The following is a 21,641-nucleotide window of genomic DNA, read 5'->3' as shown; positions in this document are numbered from 1 at the left end:
TGATTTTGACTCCACCCTTCTCATTTAAGTGTCAACTTGTGCATGTGCTGTCTGCCATCGGCATGCAGTCGAGGTCTCACAAACACACCTCCATTCACGACTTTGAAAAGAAATGGCAATTATTTATTTCCAAAAGTCTTTAGGCTTGCGAGTGTCTTGGCAGCGCCGCTACCAGTCATTTGCATATTTGTTTTTCTGGTTTGTTTTTTTTGTCAGGTCAGTTTTCGGCCTCGACGTCTGACCATGTAAATGTAATCTGCCCGTCGCTTTCAGAATCTCGAGTGTTGCTGTCAAACACACGCAGACGCAGAGCTATCATTTCCGCTCAAGGCACACCGATTGTGCAGCGCAAAAAGAGCCAGTCAACACGTCAAAGTCCAATTTAAAGCCGGTAGCTGCTCTCACCACCGCCATCCACATCCAAATGACTTTGGGACAGTAATACTTCCTTGAGTCAGGTTGACATTTGGGAAAAATGGCAAAGCGCAAATCTAAAGTTGACAGTCGCCAAGTTTCTGCTCCGGTTTGATGTGATTTCATGTTTACAGAGCCGCTAAAATCACCACACTTTGCTGTAGATGTCGTTCTCATCATCGTCATCAGTTGTGATTGCCACTTTAATAGAACGGTGATGTCATGCGTTTATCTAACAGTCTGGGTTGCCGTGCAGGCTTACTTCATTTTATTGAAGTCGCCATTCTTCCAGTACACTCAGTGCTGACTTTCCCACTCCAAAAGTCGACAGCTCGAACTGGCTGTCAGAGTTGGCAAATCATGACCACACACAGATCCAAACCACACGTAGAAAGCATTAACAAAAAAAAAAACGAGGGACAAAATATGACAGAGCCAGCTCTACGGGTTCTCGTCACTAACCGGCAATCAAGACTAATCATTTGCAGTGTGTGTGTGTGTGTGAGTGCGTAAATGTGTGTGTCTTGTTGCTAGGGGGGGTGCGGGAGTGTGTAAACCAGCTGCCTCGTCAGATGAGGATGGAAGGAGTTGCCAGGGAAAAGCACACACGTTTCATACGCAACCCCAGAATATGATGAAAGTGTCCATGGCATCTGAATTCAGCGCATGGACGTCGCCTGATCGTCGTGCCATCGTCACATTGGACTCAAGAACAGAAATTTTCTACCACGAGCACCTTCTCACTCCTCCACTTTGTTCTCCCCCCAGCAGACAAGCTCGGATGGAGAGATAAGTTGAAGGTCATGCTGAAAGAACAGAGATTCCACTGAGGAATGTGCGGAATGACACGCTTGTTCCGTGCACAAAAAGCATTTTGGAACGTAACGGGCATGGAGTCATGCGGGCCGTGTCATCACGGGGGTCAACGTGAGCTGAGGAATGATAGTTTGCTTTAGAAAAGTGAGAGCTTGATGTGTCCGCTCAGCAGCTAGATAACAGCCCCGATTTGATGCGACTATTCTCTTTTATCAAGTCGAAACGTTTCAACTGTTGATGACAGTAAGGCCTTCTCGCTGGCCTTACGTTGAAAGTGATGAGCGCGGCTTGTGATTGGATACTCACTCGTGCGGGGGCAGCGCTATGCGGAACCAACACAATAGAAAGTCGTAACTGGCGACCGTTCAAATATCTAAAATACATTCTTGCTTTTTTAAAACCACAATGGCCGAAGGAGGGAAAAGCGTGGATTTAATTGCAGATAAACTTGCGAGGCCATTTTCAAGACGGACCTTTCAAGAGAAGCTAGGTCGTCCAAATGCAAAGACAAGATCCCTTTGAAAGCAGAAAGGACAAAAATGAATCATGCGCCATGAGTTTCTCCTCCGGTTGCAACGGAATGACTCCTGTTCTCGTGATGAGGGGAGGGACGTTTTACTCCTCATGTTGACTTTTGCTTTGTGAAAAGGAGCTGGACAAACAACTCGGTCAGATGTGAAAGCCTGTCCGTGATGGTTGCTCGGGAGGATCCAGGAGACAACGGACGAGGTGATTCGAGACTTCCTTAATCCCTTTTAGTCAAGTCAATTCTATCCTCTCGAGTGGCGTTCCACCATTAGCCGCAAACACGTGCGCCACTTCAACATCAAATAAAGAATATTGTATTCGTTCGACTCCGTGTCATCTTTGAGTGATTTGTAATCCTTACGATAGCCGAGTAAGTGTTTGCCATCTTACCTCCAAACATTCCATATTTGGTCATAGAAACAAGCAATGAAGCATCGGAACCACAAAGCTACATTTTTTCCTTGCAGAGTCATACTTGATTAATCAGAACTTGGAGAGCAAAAGTGAATAAATATGGGCTCAAGATGAGGAGAAGAGAGACAGTGAGAAATGAGAGTGTGTCATGCTCTCCACGTGGAGAGCGACTACTTGTAATTTCAGCAATCTTGCCGGGAAAGGCAAAGCTGCAGAGTTCTGTCAGCGACGGTGGAGTCTTTAGTCTGCCCCCCTCGAGACTTTCTGCATGGCGCAATATCTTTCATGGGTGGCCAAACGACCGAGTGTGGCTGAAACACAACGAAAAAAAATAGAACCACAGCAACCATTTGCCAATTATGCTGATTCAGCGTTTTTTTTTTTACTAGCCCAACAAACCGGTGTAAAACTTAAATAAAAAAAAAAAAACGTTCTAACTAGCTCAAACAGTTAAGTTAGTCTATTTTGTTCCTACTCTGCAAAAACAAAACACTGCCTCTATTTTTTACGATTGATTCAGTTTCAGAAGCACAAAAACAACTTAAAGTGCTGACGTGCAACATTGAGACTACGCATGCTGGGAAAATGCAATTCACATGACTCATAGATTTGGAAACACATCACGGTCGTATGGGAAAATAAAAAGCACACCACAAAGAAAACATCCATCCATCCATTATCTGTTCCGCTTCTCCTCACGAGTGTCGCTGACGTGCTGGAGCCTATCCCGGTCGTCTTCGGGCAGTAGGGGGGCACACCCTGGACTGGTTGCCAGCCAATCGCAGGGCGCACAGAGACAAACAACAATCCGCGCTCACACTTAGAGACAATTTAGAGTGTCCAATCAAGCTACCATGCTTGTTTTTGGAAAGTGGGAGGAAACCGGAATACCCAGAGAAAATCCACACAGGCACGGGGAGAACACATAAACCAGAATCAAACCCTGCACCTCTGCACGGTGAGGCCATCGTGCTAACCAGTCCACCGCGCAGCCATGATGAAAACATGCTTGTTCTTCATTCCTTGTTTGGTGCTGCACTTCGAGAGGAATTTCAATTGTGTCACAGCGAGGTGTCAGCGGAAAGTGGAAAGTCTTGGGCAGGTTAGACAGACAGAAACAGCATGCCAAAGACTCACTGACCTTACTGCAAGACCCGCATTGGAGTGGTGAGCAAGGACTTGAATCAACTTGACTCATTTTTCACATCTCCTCTACAAACATAATCGCTGAACGGACAGAAGAGCGCAAAGACCAATTAATCACTCTCATTAAACATCACCGTCAAAGTATTGACTATCGCCGCCAATGGCATGGAGGGGTACTACATCTCACGCATGTGCAGAAGGTCCGGAGTCGTTAACGTCTCTGTTGGCGTTTGCAGTGTGTTCTTCCGTTTGAGGTCGGTTTAGGGTAAAGAGGCCTTAAGTCTCCTGAATCCTTGAAAAATGCGTGATTAACTCCCGATGAAGCATAGCTGTTTGTTACAGATGCAAACTTGTGGACGAGTATGAAAACATATCTACCATGGCCCCACTTCAGCATTTGTGCTCTGTAGCGTTCAGCATAAAGGTTGCAATGTCCAGCACATTTGGTTCAAATTAGGAAGGTCGTGCCCCTCACCGGGTTTATTTGGACCGCCCCACCAAAATAATCACAAGCCTCTGACGGCGATGTGACAATAATACTCGTCTGGAACAACGTCTGCTTCGGGGCGAATTGAAAAGCCAACTCAAGTCCATTTCCGATTGTGTGAACTATGCGACTTGTGGAAATGGAAATTTGCCATGTAGGATGTGAAATGCTTTTTGTGTCTGAAGCGTGTCAGGATTATGTGCTACATTTGTGGTTTGTGTGCAGAAGCAAGCCAGTCTCTTGGAGGTAAGGAACCAGGAGGAGGTCCAGATGAGACAGAGAGGCTTTCATTTTTTTGCCTAACCTCTCCACATGCAAAGAAATGCCAGGCTGGGTTCCTGTTTTCATTGCGGGTATCAAATGTGGTGAAAACGTTGAAAACATTATTGCAACCCAACAAATATGCGAGCTGCTAAGACATGCAGGCCTATCATAGCATGCCAACAAAAAGAAAGAAACACGCGGCACCAAACGTTGACAGGCCCAAATCAAAAGCAGGTCGTGGATTGTATGACAGATGTTTGAGTTTTGTACTGGGCAGCTGGCCCGGTTTTGTTCTTTAAGGAGGTCGTTGACGGAGGTGCAGACGCCCGACCAGAACAGAACCAAACCCACAATCAGTTAAATCATAGAAAGGCCTTTTTTTGATCTGCTCGCTTGCTTTCAGTTCAAGGAATGTCAGTCAAGAAACAAAAAAACATGCGAAAAGGTTGCTTCGTAAGACAGCTGTGAAGCGCCAAAAACGCCAGCAAATGGCACAAAAGGGGACAAAAGACATGACATGGCGTTTATGTACTTGAGAGATAAAATAGAGGTTTTGGATTGCTTGATTTTCCAAGTGGTAATCCCCAAAATAAAGGGCCATGTGTTAAATGGAGTGTGTGTGGAAGTCAGCATGCCTTTGCTGAGAGGTAGCAGCTGTTGGCTTGATATAGCAAAGCGACAGTGCAAAGAATCACAGCCTTGTTGTTGCTCACACACTCCCTTTACAAAAAAGCACCGCCGAGTGTATGGATAATAAAATTCAGATTTTCACTTGCGCCATGGGAAAATAAAGCACAGCTTCTGTAATTGAAATTCAACAATGGTGTCAAATTTCCGAGCCGACATGCTCGCGTATGAAGGCCTCCTTAGTTCGACTTGAATAAAACTCCCTCGTAATACCATCATTGATGACACCACGGCTGAGTGAGTGTTGGACGACCTAGCTTCTTTGGAAACGTCCGTCTTGAAAATGGCCTCGCAAGTGTGTCTTCAATTAATCCGCACTTTTCCCTCATTTGGCCATTGTGGTTTAAATAAAGAAAAAATAATATATTACATTTTTGAACGTTCGCCAGTTACGACTTTCGGGTTGATTCCGCATAGTGCCGCCCCCCTCACGAGTGAGTATCCAATCACAAAACGCGTTCATCACCTTCAGCATAAGGCCAGCGAGAAGGCTCACTGTAAACAACTCGTGATCTGATTGGCTTATCGCAACTGTCTATCAACTGTGAAAGCTCCTTGGCTTTGACAGAACAGATGTCTGCACGATTGTATCTGAAGGCCTCGGCACGAATAGTGTGGACTCCTGGTATTAAGAAATCTGCCTGGCAACATGAGCTATCTAAATTGTGATTGGATAAAAACTCTCACCAAAAAATACAACCCCAGGATACAATATGACATCCAGCTGTTGTAAAATGCATTACATAAATAAAATTGTATTGTATTATTAAGGCTAGATGATGTCATACAAGATGAGCTCAAAATTGAAACCGAAAGCTTTTTTAAACGTCCTGCAGCAACGTCATGTTGAACACTCATGACGATGTCATCAACATCATGACCAAGAAAGTCATTTTGTTAAGAGCGTAATGTTTAAAAAAAAAACTGCACTTGCAAAATGATCAAGGGAGACAGAAAGGTAGCCTTTATTTGGCTATTATCCCGTCGCTCCACTGACATAGAAGAGGGTGTGTGAAAACTACCGGGACAAAAGGTTTAATTTTCTAGAGTTTAAAAGTCTGCCCAAGGCAGCTGGGCGGATGGCGCAGCACTAAAAAGCCTTTTGTCCCGCCAGGATAGGCATGACGTTGGAGACATTAGACGTTATATTACACTTCTTCTTCTTTTCATGGCCTGCTTCAGCTTTGTGCTTTGGGGTTACTGTTTTCATAAGACGGCAATGAGAGAAAAATATTCTCTTTTAACTGAGCTGGGAAGGCTTCCTCGGAAGGATACTTTACCACCTGCACATATCAATCAACCGTTTGGCCTTTGCAATATGGAGGGGGGAAAGAGAATGGGAAACTATTCGCTTGGCTCTCACTCCAAGATGGAGACAAACGGCTGCCTCAGCACGTCAGGCAATGTATTTGTACGACTAAACGCCGCCTACAGAATTCTGTACATTCTGCATATAAGCAGGCCGATGAAGATATCTGTCTTGACACCTTGCCGTTGATCTTGGCACAGGTCTCGGCAGGCTCTGTTGGCGGTCCTGAGCGTCTCCTGAACCTGACAGTTATTTTCTCTGCCGAAGCGCTATCGTATGACAGAATCGAAAAGCAATTTGCGGACTCAAACTTTTCCGCCTCAGGTGCGAGATGCGCTGTTGTGAGAACACGACTTCGAATAAAGGCGACACTTTAAAAATATGAGGGAAGAACTTATCAAGCAACAATGTTTTATATATTTGAACGGGCCGTGCATTTCACACGTCGGCCTTCAGTGAAGTCTCACCTAATCCTACTTGAATAAATCACCCTCATAACACCAATATTTATGACACCACGGCTGGACAAATAATATAGAGACAGACACTTACGCAGTACTGAGTGTTGGACGACCGAGCTTCTCTTGAAAAGTCCGACAAGTGTATCTGCAATTAAATTCCCTCCTTCGGCCATTGTGGCCAGCGAGAAGGCCTTACTGTCATCAACTCGTGATCTGATTGGCTATCACAACTGTAAAAGCTCCCTTGAGTCACAGAACCGACGCCCGCACGATTGTATCTGAAGGCCTCGGACGATTTGTGCGCGCTACCGATATTGTAAAATCTGCCTGGCAACATTAGCTAGCTGAATTTTGACTGGATAAAAATTCTCACCTAAAAAAATCAACACTAGGATATAATATGACATCAATGTGAAGAATATGATCATTTTTTTCTTGATTATGTTAGGCCAGCAGCAAAGGCCCAGAAGGTTAATATAAATGTCCACTGAGTACAGTATAGAAAAATGTTTGTAAAATAGATTATAATCATTTTTGGGTAAAAATGTGTAAGGCTCTCCACAGGAACTATAAATGCATAAAAGGACTCTTAAGACATTAAAATATGCCTTTCAGCAGGACCACTTGTGTATTTTAACGAAGGGGGTGCAGCCACTGAGAAAGAGCTCACTGTAGAGGTACTTTTCTCGGAGAGGAAGAGGGGGGGGGGGAATGAGCCACACACTAGCTCCTGGCTGTTAGTCAAAAAAACCAAAGAGGAAGTCTCGAATGAGGCAAAATTTAAAAAGGAACGTCTCTCTCAAGGGAACGAGAGGAAGTCCAATGCAAAGGCGTAGAAGAGCCACGCTGACAGACAGCGTTCTCCATCTATTTGCATGAGAAAAGGCAGCACAGCGGACCCCAGTTGCTCTAGTTGGCCGATAAAATGGAAGTGACCTCTCCACCTCCTCAAGAGTGTCTCGGAACAATTGGAGTGGTGGCAGCTTCAAACAAGCCGTTTGAGCACATTTATCTCTGAAAAAGGAGTTGATGTGGTTCAATTAGCTCAGATATTGCTGAACATCTGTCTTGTACAGGAGGGCCAATTATGTTCCGTGATTCTTTACATCTGTGAAGTCCTGGTGGAGTCTTACAAAATGAAACCCAACATCTGTCGGAGGCGGTGTTGGCCGTCGCTCCGGTATAGCGCGGATGAAATAATGAAACGGTTCAATGCATCCACATACTGCTCGTATTCATTGTACACATGGAACATGGCCAAGCACCGTTTTTGTTTTTTAATCGTTGTGTGATTCAAATGTGGACGAACGCTTCGGTGTTAAGTGCAGCAGAAAATATGCAGCAAGCTTGAATCTTCAACTTGGTAGAATGTAAGCAGCTTGTAAAAAAATATAGATTTTGTGAACATTTCTAGTGTATAAGTCATTTTCAGAAATTCGGCATATTAAAGTCACCCCCCAAAAAAATTCAGTAATAACTATAAAATATGGATGCCGCTTCTCTATGAAGTGTGACTGATGTGGAAATTAGTATGTGGTGAAAGGCCGACTTTTGAACCAAAAACATATTTATTACACTGCCAGCCTGAATCATCATTTTAATATAATCAAACTCATTGGAGTGTTGAAGATCTTATCTCTAGCGGGTACACAACCATCTGTACTCTCCTGTCAAGACGTTGGCGCCGATTGAGACGGATTTGATGGGAAATATACAACTTTGGCCTTGAATCAGGAATTGAATGCTTCGACTATTTTTGGGATTTATTTTTCACATGGCCTTTGAGGTTTGGCAGGCCGCTTCTTCACTAATGTACTTTTTGGCTTCTATACCCGTCAATGGCAGTGAAGGAGTTAAAAGTGTGCAGGACATCCATGACCACTCACCATTCATTTTCTGTGCTTGGCACAAATTTGGAATCATGCATAGAAATAACAAACCAAAGTTTCATATTTTGGGGTAAAACAAATTTATCTTGCTATAAAAGCTTGTCAAACATACTCGATTTTACAAGAGAGCTAAAAATTATGAGCTGGGTTAAAAGAATAAAATCTAATACTAAAACCATCTTTTTACTACAATTTCAGGTAAGAAGAGAACTGCGACACAAAATGCTTTTGAACCCACAGGAATTCACCAGGATGGTTCCCTGCTAAACCGATCTTGAGCCCGATAGAGCCAGAAATACGGAAGGGAGAACGAGCCATTCAGCCCGTGGTGGTTTCACGGGAGAACCGGGCGGGAAAGAAACAGAAGCCATTCCAGCCAGTCCGTTAATCAGCCTATTAGCGTTTAATTGAGGGTAGTTAATTAGAAGTCAGTGGGCAGTTTGCGCTGGAGGCTCGGAGGCCGACATGAGAAGCAGCTGGCTGAGCAACCTGAGCCGATTGTTGCCGATCCTTTTTTTTTTTTTTTTGCGCAAGGACAGTGGCTGAGTTGCGGTGGAATTAGATTTAATTACACTTGCCTATTTCTGCTGCCTTTGCGGCGTTTAGGTGTCATAAATGAACCCGCTACCTACGAAGAACCAGGAGCCAGACAAGGCGCTGTCGCAGCCGAGCAAACACATTTACAGTCCACCCAGACTGGATGTCTCCACAGAAATCAAGCGCCGGCTTTTCCTTTGAGGACCCGGCGGATTAAAAGTGAGTGGAAAATACCATATTGTGTGTGCGGTGCTGGACACAGACAAAAACTGCAGTCTGGCTGGAGTGAGGCGCAAGCTCACCTCGCACCATCTCCAGACTGAAACAACTACACATCTTATAAACCCCCCACCACGTCACCCCCCCACCCCCCTATAAGTAGCACTAGAAAACAAAGATGTGCTTGTCCTCACTCCCTAAAAGCAGCTCTGCGTCGAGCCATTAACACCATTTGCGGAGTACCCCCCTCTTTAAAGTTCGATTTGATTGAATGTCCTGTTCCTGCCTCATCTAGACCACGGGACACTGGAATGTGATGTGGCTACCGACAAGGCTTGGATTGCTTATCCTGGGATGGATTCACCCTGTCTGGGTCCAAAGTGGAGCACGGCCGCATTCAGGTTATCCATCGGCGGAGTAAACACATAGCGTGCAAAGAGGCTAAAATCCAATAAAGGGTTTGACAAAGAACTGCCTCTTGCCTCCGAATGCCAAACAACATGTGATCCTCCTTCGGGAAATAACTTGCTTGTCTGTTCCGCTTAGCCCCACAGGTCCAAAATAAGGGAGGAAAGTCCTGCTGAGGATGCCGTGTGCTGCGTCAAATGATGTCACGCTCTTTTGCCAAATAGACTTTAAAAAGGCAACAGTGAAATTTTGCACTTGAACTGGCATTTTTTTTTCTGTAGCGTTTTCACACCGATAGGAATTAAGAACAGAAAATTAACACTAGGAGTGTTGCATCTGGATCAACCATGGTATGCTTTGTTATTCATTGCAATTTTTCTATCCACCGGTTAATAAGGAAATGCCTAAAATAACTCAACGTGATCGTGATACAAGTCAGTAGTAATGCTTGTACAAAAGATGTCCAAAATGTCTTGGTAAGCAGAAAAGCAGAATTTTCTCAACTTTATCCCCCAAAAACTCGAGGCGTCAATTGTAAAGAAAATAAATAATTTGTCATTCCTGACTGGAAACAACATCTGGATTGTCCAAACGAAAAAACATGAGGCCGTTAACAATGTGGCATTTAGTTTCCAACGTCTCCACAAAGTCACCACAACTTAACCCTCGCACAAGGAAAACAAATGAAAAAAAAAATAAAGCCATAGGGGGCATGCATACCTGAGACGAAGCTCAATTTACATTTCTGTCAGTGACGGCCTTTAAAAGCTGGCTCCTGCAACGTGACCCGATACTTGGAAGGAACTGCAGGGAGGTTTGGGGTGGTCACAGCTAGTAAGCTTGGGAACTCACAACACAAGTGACAAGTAAGAAACGGCAGCTGTGTGGCGGTCCAGTCGAGACATACGTTCAACTTCAAAGTCACCGTTTTTGACGCAACGTGCATAAAGACAATCGAGATGATTTTGTCCCGATTTGCCACTTCCTCACCAAGGACGGCAAACCAACAACTATCTAATAAGATTTTTCTAAAAGATTAGTCTTATGTCTGCGGTGCGTTCAAGTGGATTTGTCCAAAGCAAGTCAGCTGACATTCTTAAATATGAAACCATACTTGGGAGAATCTTATACAAAATAATCAAAGAATCCTGGCCGACTTTTTTATCATTTCTTGGCAACATCGCCCTCTTACAACACTCCCGTCTGTTTCTAGTCCACTTTAGAAACACTCGGGTAATTTTGACTCGGAGTTGTGTTCTTTGTTTTAGAGCGCGCACGTTGTTGAGATTATCGAAGCAGACCGTCATGATGTGTGTTTTTGTTGCCTTGGTTTTGGTTAGTTGTCGTTTTGTTATGTTTTCCTTGTTTCCTGTGTGCCTCTCTTTATTTAAATTTTTATTTTTTTTTTGTGAGTCCGTCTATGCTCATCAAGCCGGTCCCTTGTGTCTTCCAGTCTGCTCCCTCGGCCATTTGGGTTTTGTCCAGGTGTTTCTTGTTGCCAGCTCAGTTGGCTAGTATTTCGTTCCCTGCTTTCTATCAGTCCTTGTTGGTTCATTGTTTGTTTGCCGTGTCTGTCCTTGTCGTAGTCATGCCATGCAGTGTATTTTTTTTTGTCTTGGTACTTTTAACCTTATTTTGGACTTTAGTAATTTTGATCACTCCCAGAACCTTGTTTGCCTTTTTGTTCTTTCGAAATTAAATTACTTTTTTTGAGAGCATGCTTCTCTGCTTCCCTGAAATTGGATCCTCATCCCTGCCAAACCGTAACACAAAACACAAAATGTGACTCAGACTGATGAATAACTGGTTTTCTATATTTATGTCGGGGATCTATCAGGGATAAAATAATCTTTTAAGATTTGAAAAATTCCCCCACGTGTACCATGCCAAAACAATTGCGTTCAGCGTAACATTTTGCACCCGTGGCATCGGATTACGGGAACAGGTTGTGACAAAAGGATGGTGGCTATCAATTATCGAAAGCGAAAGCCACACAGACTAAAATCATGACGAATTTCATATTCTGCAGTTTACCTGGTTTGTACTTTACGTCACAAGATGCGGTTGAACGGTTTAAACATCTTTTCGTTTTGCTCGAAGGGAGGAGCTACAAGGGGCTGAGCTACAAACGCATTATTTACACAATTATATTGATTATTTCGGAGACCAAACAGAGACTTTCGGTTGAAAATCACGTAACCTAACTTTAGCGATGGATAAAAGATTTTGCAACAAACTGGAACTTTGCATACACGAACACGTCTGCAAGCGTTGTACAGTGCCTTTTCGACAATTTGCCTCATGGCCTTGTTGAGACTGAATGAAAAGGTTCTTTTGTCGGATTTTGCACCGGCATTCGGCACTCGGCAGTTCAGAAGTGTATACATTTATATAAATATTGTCTTAGCTGGAACACATTCCTGCTGGCAAGACCCCTCCTTCTTCTCTAGAAGACACACACACACACACATAGAGTCCGACCTGCCATATTAGAATTGGCGTTTCCCTGTGTCCGCTTATTTTAACGTAGTTGTTGCCGTTTGCCCTTTGCGACCCAAGAATGTTTGCTGAGGATTTACAAGGTGACATTCGCAACGGCAGTCCGGGCGTCGGCATTTTCCTTTCTTTGTTCACAATTGTTCAAACGCATTGCTTACGTCAAATTCTTCCCCCTCATCATGAATTGCTCAGGCACGTAGAAGCAATTTTAGTATATTTAGCTTTGTTGTAACTTTTGTGTTTCATCATGTTTAAGTGGACTTACGCAGTACAGAAGGAAGACGTAAAAAGAAAAAACAAGGAAAAGGCGACAAAGACTTCTAATGAAGTTCTTGGACATCGGATAGCCGTGGTATTGTTACTTAACATGTGGTTCCATCCTGAACCATACAAAAAAAAAACTACAACATTTGAGGAAGTTAAAAAAAATAAAAGTGTCTGCAAACACTTTACCTGCTAGGTAATATTTTTCAGCTTGTGAAGGTCTCTCGAAAATGTGAACATCGCTCAAGCTTTTGGGACAGAACAAGGGGGGAATTCATGTGCTGATTCGTAACAGCTCAGTTTGAGGGAAGCCATCTGCTATCGCGCCGCGTCGCTAAGAGCCTGTTGCAGAAGTACGAAGCGTGGCTCATCATGAACACGCTACATCCAGATCGACGCGCCGGAATGAACACGCTTCTGCGTTCGTCAGGTGTGACGTGCTGTCGGACGTTTCTTGTTGTTTTACTTGAAAAGGTTGCTTTGTGTCCGTAGCCGCAACGATTATTATTTGCCGTCTTCATGTTTTAGACGCATGCTGTAGGTTTGTTACTGTGAAGAGAAACCGGAAAGGAAAACCTATACTGCTCTGATAATCATCCCACACAGCCTACAAACTAGGACAAGAGGCCACAAGGAGTCGTTTTCAAAACAACCATGCAACTCCTTTGGGCAATACGGACTCAGTTTCTTCCATAAAGCCAACATAGCCAAGCGGACTTCAGCTTACGTCAAACGTGCAACCAATACAATTGCAAGCTTGTCATGATGACAAATGTGTTTGAAGGGAAATTTAAAAGTACATGACCTGGAAATCTTTGCGCAAGCGAGGCGACAAAGAGGGAGCACTCGGAGTACGAGCCAGCACGACGATCAGGTTACCGACGGAATAAAAAGCGATAATGTGGAACAACAACTCTGAAGTGTTTCAATTTGGGCGTTTTGATTACAGTTACGGTCGCTTGCCGGCGCCGCTAGTGTAGAAATCTGCCGCCTAATGGCAAGTCCCTCAGGGAGGGTATCGGGTGCCAAATGGATCATGCGAGTGATTCGCTGTGGGTGACCCCCTAATGGGAGGAGCCAAAAGTCAACGCCATTGTCCTTGGGCTCGCAAAGATTTGCCACTTCAGATGGCTCTTTGCCACATCCTCATTCTCAGCTACCAAGCTTCAATTTCTTATGACAGATAGATTATTGTACTTGTGCAAACATCATTTTAATTGCATGGCTGACGAGGGAGCACAAACATTATTGTTCAGGCCAGGCACCCTTTAAAACGAGATTCTCTCCACCATCATTTCAGTCGTGCGTCCTCTATTTAAGCACGACCGAGGACTTTCTTCTAAATGCTTCCCACAAACATCTTTGTTAGCAGAGCATTGGTCAAAAAAAAAAAAAAGCTTGGGGCAATTTCGTCGAGGTTTGACAGCAACAAACCATATTTGTCGTCTTGCGGCGTGCGGTAATCCGCACTTGTATGTCGTCCACAGAAACGGCTTTGTTGCCGAAAGCCATTGTGGACGATTCGGGCTGACAACGCGTCCGTGAAAGCAACCTTTGTGGAGTTGAGTTTTTCAACGCATCCCATGAGTTGACCTCAAGGTTAGCGAGATTTTTTTTTTTTTTTTTTGCTCCCATGTCAACGTTTCATAAGCATCATTGCAGGAAGAGAGCTGAAGCCGGGCTCTTTAACACTGAGAAGAGTCAAATTGTTGTGACAGAAGTGAGGAGAATACTTGAGTGAGATTTAGTAGTATGAAAATACTACTAAAGTAATAAATGGTGAGTAACTTACAATGCAGGCGTGGGCAAACTACGGCTCGGGGGCCACATGCAGCCCGTTAAATGTTATAATCCGGCCCGCCGAACTTGAAAAAAATTTAATGAATAAACGTTGTTCGTGTTTTATTTTCTAAATACTTTGGTGTGTCAAAGGCAGATATTTTGTTGTTATTCTTTTGTTCCCTTTCATTTAAAATTAAATGTATTTTTTTTTCCAATGAGGTGAGGTTACCAAAACACTCTATCCAACTCTTGGTCCGGCCCCTTCGTCAAATTTTAGAACCCATTGTGGCCCGCCAATCAAAAGGTTTGCCCACCCCTGTTCTAATGTATTTTTTCTTTATATCAAAGTATTTGGAATGTGAAATTTTTGATATTGTCTAACAATATCACTTTAATGAAAATGACAATACATTTTGGAACAAAATAAAAGAAGGCATATTTCGCCGCAAGAAATTAGTCTTAAATGAACTTCCGATGTTTACGCTCTTGAAACAACACCTCAACGCATGACGTAGCGTTTCTTTTGTTGTTGTTGTTTTTATAGTCAGGCAAACAGGTTGATTGCTGTGCCTCGTCTCACTCTCGTCGCCGTCAAACACAAATGAGTCCTTTTGAAAACATTGCTTCTGTGTGGGGCTGGCAAGACGTTGTGCATGCCCAAACAGAAGTAAAACCACTCTGGTAAGTAAAATGTAATCCTGGTCTCGCTGCAAGGACTTCCCATTTAACATGTCTCCAGTGTTAAACTGAAGAACTCATTGTAAGAACGTTTTGCCGTTGCACACCAGACTCATATTCTTGGCTACAGTTTAAATCCCAAAATGCTGCTTTGAGGTGTCATGTTGTCATCTTGAGGTGATTTGTGCGGTCACTGAGACATAAATATTCGCCGAGTGTTGATAGGCATGATACTTCATCCAACTTCCCATCTGCAATATCATTTGCAAATTTTCCCTTTTGCATGACTGGACAGGGAGAGGCACATACCTCAATAATCCGGTCGTGGAGTTGGAGGCCGTCCTCCTTGTCGGCTGGTCCACTCTCAATGATTTTGGACACAAAGATCCCCTCATTTGAAGTGCTGTCGTTATCATCCTGTGGAGGAAATCACATACATCACACGTAGAAGTCACTTCTCGACATGTTTTAAAAAATAAAAAAAAGTTATGAGGGTTAGCAACATGTAATTAAACTCCTACTGTGCAAGTATTACATTGGACTCACATCAAACGATCTCATTTTGTCGCAAATTACTAGTTAAAAAATGAATGACGGAAAGTTACTAGTTACAAATTATAAGAGCGGAAGCATATTTAATTTCCCATGCATTGGAGTTTTTGATAGAACACATCCACGCTGTCGCATGATTATCTGCCAAACTATGGCAGGGCATGAAAAACCTCATCTCAGTAGCATAGCCACAATCTCTTCTTTCACCAGTAGGGGCGCTCTATAGTTCAGAAAATATGTCAAATAAATCTTGATTTTTTTTTTCTCTTGGGTTTGTTCTGTTTTAATTAGCAAAGTTGTTGCCATGTTAAAAGGCACTGTTTTAATCTGTTTATGTGCCTTTATGTGCATTCACAGTACAAAATCGTTCTGTACATGCGGTAAATAACTTTTTTTTTTTCAACATAGAAAACTGCGACTTATAGCCTGGTGCGGCATTTTTATCGTTTTTTTTTTTTTTTTTTAAAGAGTTGCTGCGGCTTCTATACAGGTGCACCTTATAGTCCAGAAAATACGGTACAAACAATTCTGGATCGGCGTCCTTCCTCTTTTTCCAAAGCAGCATTCAGTGGCAGTGTGGACGCCGCTTCGCTGCAAATAATTTGACAAGCTCTTGCGCTCTTTGCCCTACGACTAACCCGTGACATTTGCAGACAAACAAGGTCTAGCGGGGAGAGACCACAAAATCTGGCAGCTGATTGCTGGTAGCAGCCATTCCTGAACGACAGCCACATGAAAAGCGGATGTCAGGAGCTAAACGGACATTAGCTCTCCCTATCCTAATGAATAGCCTCTTCCACCGACTGTTGGTTTTTGAGGTCGGTCGAAACGCAAAAAGGCCAAGTATTATGTCAGCTCTTTCATGAGCTCAATGCATGGGCCTTTCATGGCAGCAAGAAGCAAAAAAAAAAACGCAGACTTTTATGCTTTCAATCTCATTATAGTTTCCTGCCATAAAACGTTTCAATGTCAGAATGTATGCTACAGAAAAATGGCGTCTCTGTGGCGGTGGAAAACCTGTTAAGACTTGAGTAGAGTCGGAGCGACACAGATACCGATTGCTCCATTTGGCGAGAACATTTCATTTTTATTCTAAGTGTGTGGCATCATATTCAAATTCAGAACTCTAACAGAAAGCAAAATTACAGGCCGGACAAAGCAACTTTTGCTTTTGACCTCACCACCAAAATGTCCTCAATTAGAGACACAAGTCAGGTCACAGACATGACCCCGTATTTAATGCTCATAAAAGTAATTATAGTATTTTTTTTCTTCCCCAATCTGTAATGTGCCTAAACCACGAGCCAACCGAATATAAGCACAATGAAACGTAATAACGCAGTGCCATTCATTCACAGACAGAAAACATGCGGGAGCATCTAAACTCAGTCCTACAGGGGGAGGATTGTGGTGCTCCAAGTGTGTGCTTTACATTCCTGGCTTGACATATGACACTTGTCTGATCACTAAAGGGGGCGGGGCGGGCGAAATCTCCAGGATGCTCTGCTTTTAACCTACCGCACACGGCTTTCCTCCCATGATGTTAAATCCCAGCGATCCGCCCTCACGGGGGAGGACAACTGCCACACTTTTAGCATCTCTTTCCTACGGGCACATAGAGGAGAGACATGTGAAAAAAAATATGAAGCAGGTTACTTGGAATATTCCAGCATTGACTCACATTCACTTGTAGATTATGTCTACAGAATAGGAAAATGAAGATCTTCTGAACTGGAATGCTCTCAAGACAGACCGAAATTGTCGGGAACAAAAGAACACCAATATGTCAACCACCACAATATGTCAAAGTGTCATTGTGCAAGACGTTGAGGTCGCAAGATGTTGGCAAATGATTTCATTGAAGCTGCTGAGACTTCAGCTCAGTTAGCTTGGAAAAGATTTCATCCACAAAAGGCTTTCACTTTTATTTTTTTATTTTTTGTGTGTCCCATGTTTCCTTCATTGCAAGTTTTTTTCCTCCCCCGAGGTAAAAATGACATTTGAAGACAGCTGTCTTTGGCAAATTACAACATTTATTCCCGGCAGGGCACTCATAGTCTTGCAAAAGAAATTGAGGGTGAAACTCCCAAGTGAAGTGTGAAGATGATCATACAGTATTTCTGAATGCAAATCTAAATCTTAATTTAAGAAATTGTAAAGACCTTTTTCTCGAACTTTTAGCGACATTTTTGATCTGTGGACACACTGGAAAGTAGAAAGAAATTGAACATCAATCATTTTGACTGCCATGTTTTTATGGTCAATGAGAAGGCGATATCGCCCCCTGCTGGTTGGTGGTCTGATGTGCCCCGGAAAAAGTAATAGTAAGTGGAAAAATTATATGTTATCGATTGTTACCATACAATCTGGCAATGACAGAAAATGGATTCTGCCTTGATTTTAACATTTGAATCTCAACTCAATTTGTTATAAACCCAAACAAAATTGGACTTTGGAGAGGAACTCGTTTGCTCCCAAGCTAACACTCCATACATGTTACGCTGACTAAATTTAAAGCATAGATATTATCGGCATGTTCAGTGCCCTGACTGCCAAAAAGGCCATCATGTGTTGTCAGGCCGTTGAGGAATTCGCAGCCCTGCATTGTGTCACGCCACCATTAGCAACACATGCTTTCACATCAGCGAGGCAGACATGTCAGCAAAAAGGTGCAGGAGCCAAGAGGACAATTTCAAAAAAATAAGATAAAGCTGCTTTGTGCAACTCGGCGACAAGAATCTGCCCTGAAACAAACTAGATGGATTTTGGAAGTGTTTTAACATTAAATCGGCGAGACTTTCGAATGAAATCAGAGTAATTAAGGAGCATTTTCTTACACATCTGCAAACACTCCTTCAGTTGGTTGTGCATTTCCTAAAGCATCAGGTATGCCCAGGTGCTAGAAATAAAAAAGGAACTTCCAGTCTCACATTGATTGAAGTCCTGGACGGTACGGTAAAGTCTTCAACAAAGTCTTTGTCTTAGAAAAGACGATTTTAGGCAACACTTTTACATTGCATTAAAATGGCATTCCTGGTTCAGGCCAACAGAAACTTTTGACTTGACATACTGCACAGTTAGGCAAAAGTCTGGCAAAAAATTGTGCAGATAAATGCTTGGTACTCTGACGAAGACGTTGCTAATTTGGACCAGACGAAGACGATCAACACATGCTTCATCGTTCCAAACCCCCAACCTTTGACTAAGTAATTGAATACATGAAGACGGTAGAGAAGGAAGACCATACTGCATTACCACATTTTCAAAAAGAATGGCCTGATTTTAATTTTTGGAAAAGGAAAAAAATGGCGCATTTAAAACGTACAAAATGTACTGCTCTGTAATGCGGTTTGCTTTTGGCGGGGGCTGTGATGTAATAGAGTAACTGTACCGAGTCCCGAAGGTGATTATGGAAGTTAAAAAAAACTTTACGTTGCCTCGCAAAGATTGAGAGATAACGCAAATGTTTTTTGAGAGGGAAGGACCCCCGTTTATTTATTCATTTATTTATTAGCTAGGCGCATGTATGTACTTCCGGGTCAGTTTGCGAGACGACAGTCCGTCGGAGACGGCAATAATGATGGAGGATAGTTTGTAACGCTTCTTGCGGTTAAGAGATATCCTCGTTCTTTCGGATGTCTTTCTTTTTTTTTTGGGAAGCCGTGCTTAATATCAAGAACTGATTCTATATCTTTGTATTTCAAGGCGATTTCAAAGTCAAATTCAATTAAACTCACCCAGGCGTGAACGCGCTCAAGCTCTGTTGCTTTTGTTTACTCGGAAGATGACCCGGAAGTACATAAACTCGTATTAAAAAAGTTTTTAAAAAAATGCGTTATTGCGCAATCATTCAATTGCTACATGTTTAAATGTGATTAGTGACATCACAAACATGAAGTTGTCTTCTGGGACGGTTCTCAACTTTACTGTTCCCCATAAAAGTCTATTTAAAAAGAAAAAAACTATGTTTTTTCTTTTTGTGGCTCCCATCCAGAACAATTGTCGTTTCTTTTATCCGTGTTCAAGGCCTGCCAGAACAGGGGACTGCACTGTGATGCATGTATATCTCAGTGGGACTGTGACGTGCTGTCAAAGGAAGGATAACAAGCAGCTGCGCAAGCAGACAACTTGTCTTCTTCCACCATGAGCAAGTCCATCCACGCCTTACCTCAGTGCATCTGATGTACGATTTACCAGTCGACTTGGACACATCACAGGCAACTACACTCACGCTGCAGGAATAAAAACCTCAAATAAAAAAGGAATACAAATGGGCGGTTGGAAATGGATGCACATGTTTAGAACGGGTTGAACTTAATTTTAATATGGCGTCTGTCTCTCCGGCAGCAAAAAAAAAAAAACTTTTTGGTATGGAGAATCCAATTGAACTTTGCATTCTCCATACCACCCGTCATGATTCATTTTAATGCAGTGCTACGTCATATTTGTGTGCCGTGAGAGATCGTCAGGTGTGCTGCAGGAAAGAGATTACATTTCATGTCTAAAGTATGATATATTTACGATAAATAATGTGTTTTTCTTTCGATCAATGCCACCAACATGCAATCGATAGGCAGAACAATTGGGACCACGAAGAGAAAAATAAAGAAATCGGAGAATAATTTACGCCTGTTAAAACGCATTGGGAAAAAAATAACAAAACAAAAATGATAACATGGAAAATTGTCTGGGTGGTGGCTTGTGAGGACCTGACACAAAAAAGAATCCAAATAAATAAAATACTGTAGACTATTTGTGCAATTTTTCTTGGGTGGTGGGCCGTGTGCTTTTTTTTTTAACATAAACTACAAACCTTGGGAAAAAAAGAAATGCTGTAATCTATCCCAAAGTTTCCAACTGAAGCTGAAAGTGTTGTTAGTAAAGTCACCCTTTTAGTTTGTTATGATTGTGGCACTGAAAGGTGACCCTGGGATGACAGGACTCCAAACAAAGCATGCTGCCAGGAGCCGACATAAGTGGAACCCGGCTCTTGTTTTGTACAGACCTGCAGTAAATATTTGCCCCCCCCCCCCTCTTGACTGCCAGCTGGCCAGAGGCACAGCTGACATCCATGTCTCAAAGAAGACAGCACAGAGCATTGTAAACGCTGACCTTTCACAAGGAACAACATCAACAACTCTTTCAAAAGTTTCAACTCAAGAGAGCACAAAGTGGAGGAATGCTTGTTGCTCGGCGCTTACCTTGCAGGAGAAAGTCACAGTTCTGGTGAGAGAGTCGATCCTCTCGCTGTACTCTGCGAATTTCTTCTGATATTTCACCGCCGTCATCTGCAGCTCAGCGTGCGCGGCGGAAAGTTGCGCTAGAAGTGCTTTCTCCCTCTTGTTGGCTTCGATCGTCTGCTTCTTAAACTCGCTATCCAGACACATCATTTTATATTGCAGCACGCCGTTTTGCGCCTTCAGGGCTCTCACGCAGCAATGGTCGTTGAGTCGCTGCTCTTTCAGCGTGAGCGTCAAGCCGCAACCGCGCTCGCACAAGCCCGCCGCTCGAAAGTCGCACGTCTCCCGCATGTGAGCTTCCACGTCCCGCAGGCTGAGCACCGCGTTGCATCCTTTATTCCCACACTTGGCCGGAGAGTAGTCGCACATCCCGGCGTGTTCGGCCAGGTGCTGCAGCTTCACCACCGCATCGCAGCCCCGCACGTGGTTGTCACATTTGATGTCCAGCTTCAGGATGAGGTTTTTCAAAGGCAGGACGTGGTTCAGCTCTTTGGAGGAGATCCGCTGGCATTTGACGGGGCAGCTGCTCTGCTGGACGACCCAAGGTAGAACGCAACCGGAGCAGAAGACGTGGCCGCACGGAGTAGTCAGCGGGTCTTCCAGAACTTTATTGCACAGATTGCATTTCAAATCCGGGTCGACTGTTCCGTTGAAGCGGTCCAGCTCGAATCCCATGTTTGACCGAGGCCGAATCCAAACTTTGTGGGCTCCCCACCCCCGCAGCGTGAGACGGAGCAGTGGGGCGTTCTTAGCTGGTCATTGGAGGAGCGTTCGCACACCAACTAGTGTTTCCAGAGTCTTCGCAGTCTTCACTCCAGTAATTGACGGACTTTTTGGTGCGTTTAGGTGCCGCTCGGAAGTTTGGGAATCGATCGAAGCGTCAGCTGTTTTGTTTCGCAAAGTAGAGACAATTAAGAATGCTATTTAACATAAATGGAGAGTTGACTAGAATTGTAGTTAATATGTTATTTTCTTCTTCAAACCAGTACAGTGTTTTTGGTGATGGTGATTTTGAAGCTGATCAAACGTTCCTTGAAAACTGACGTC

General features: G+C 43.4%; 1 protein-coding gene across 1 annotated transcript in view; it reads right to left on the bottom strand.

The window, feature by feature from the left end:
• Positions 1-21,413, bottom strand: part of pdzrn3b (PDZ domain containing RING finger 3b) — a 66,351-nt gene extending 44,938 nt beyond the window's left edge. Inside the window, exons 1-3 of the mRNA XM_088309682.1 lie at positions 20,556-21,413; positions 16,873-16,959; positions 15,112-15,219 (exon numbers count right to left, since the gene is read on the bottom strand). Coding sequence (XP_088165808.1) covers positions 15,112-15,219; positions 16,873-16,959; positions 20,556-21,269 — 909 coding nt within the window. The 5' untranslated portion in view covers positions 21,270-21,413. The remainder of the gene's footprint in view (positions 1-15,111; positions 15,220-16,872; positions 16,960-20,555) is intronic.
• Positions 21,414-21,641: the final 228 nt, after the last annotated feature.

Source organism: Idiotropiscis lumnitzeri, chromosome 11 (assembly GCF_059441095.1).
Source record: "Idiotropiscis lumnitzeri isolate Australia: NSW breed Sydney's pygmy pipehorse chromosome 11, RoL_Ilum_1.0, whole genome shotgun sequence".
Classification (NCBI taxonomy): Eukaryota; Metazoa; Chordata; class Actinopteri; order Syngnathiformes; family Syngnathidae; genus Idiotropiscis; species Idiotropiscis lumnitzeri.
Note: the sequence above shows the minus strand (reverse complement) of the source record. Positions and strands in the feature narration are given on the sequence as shown.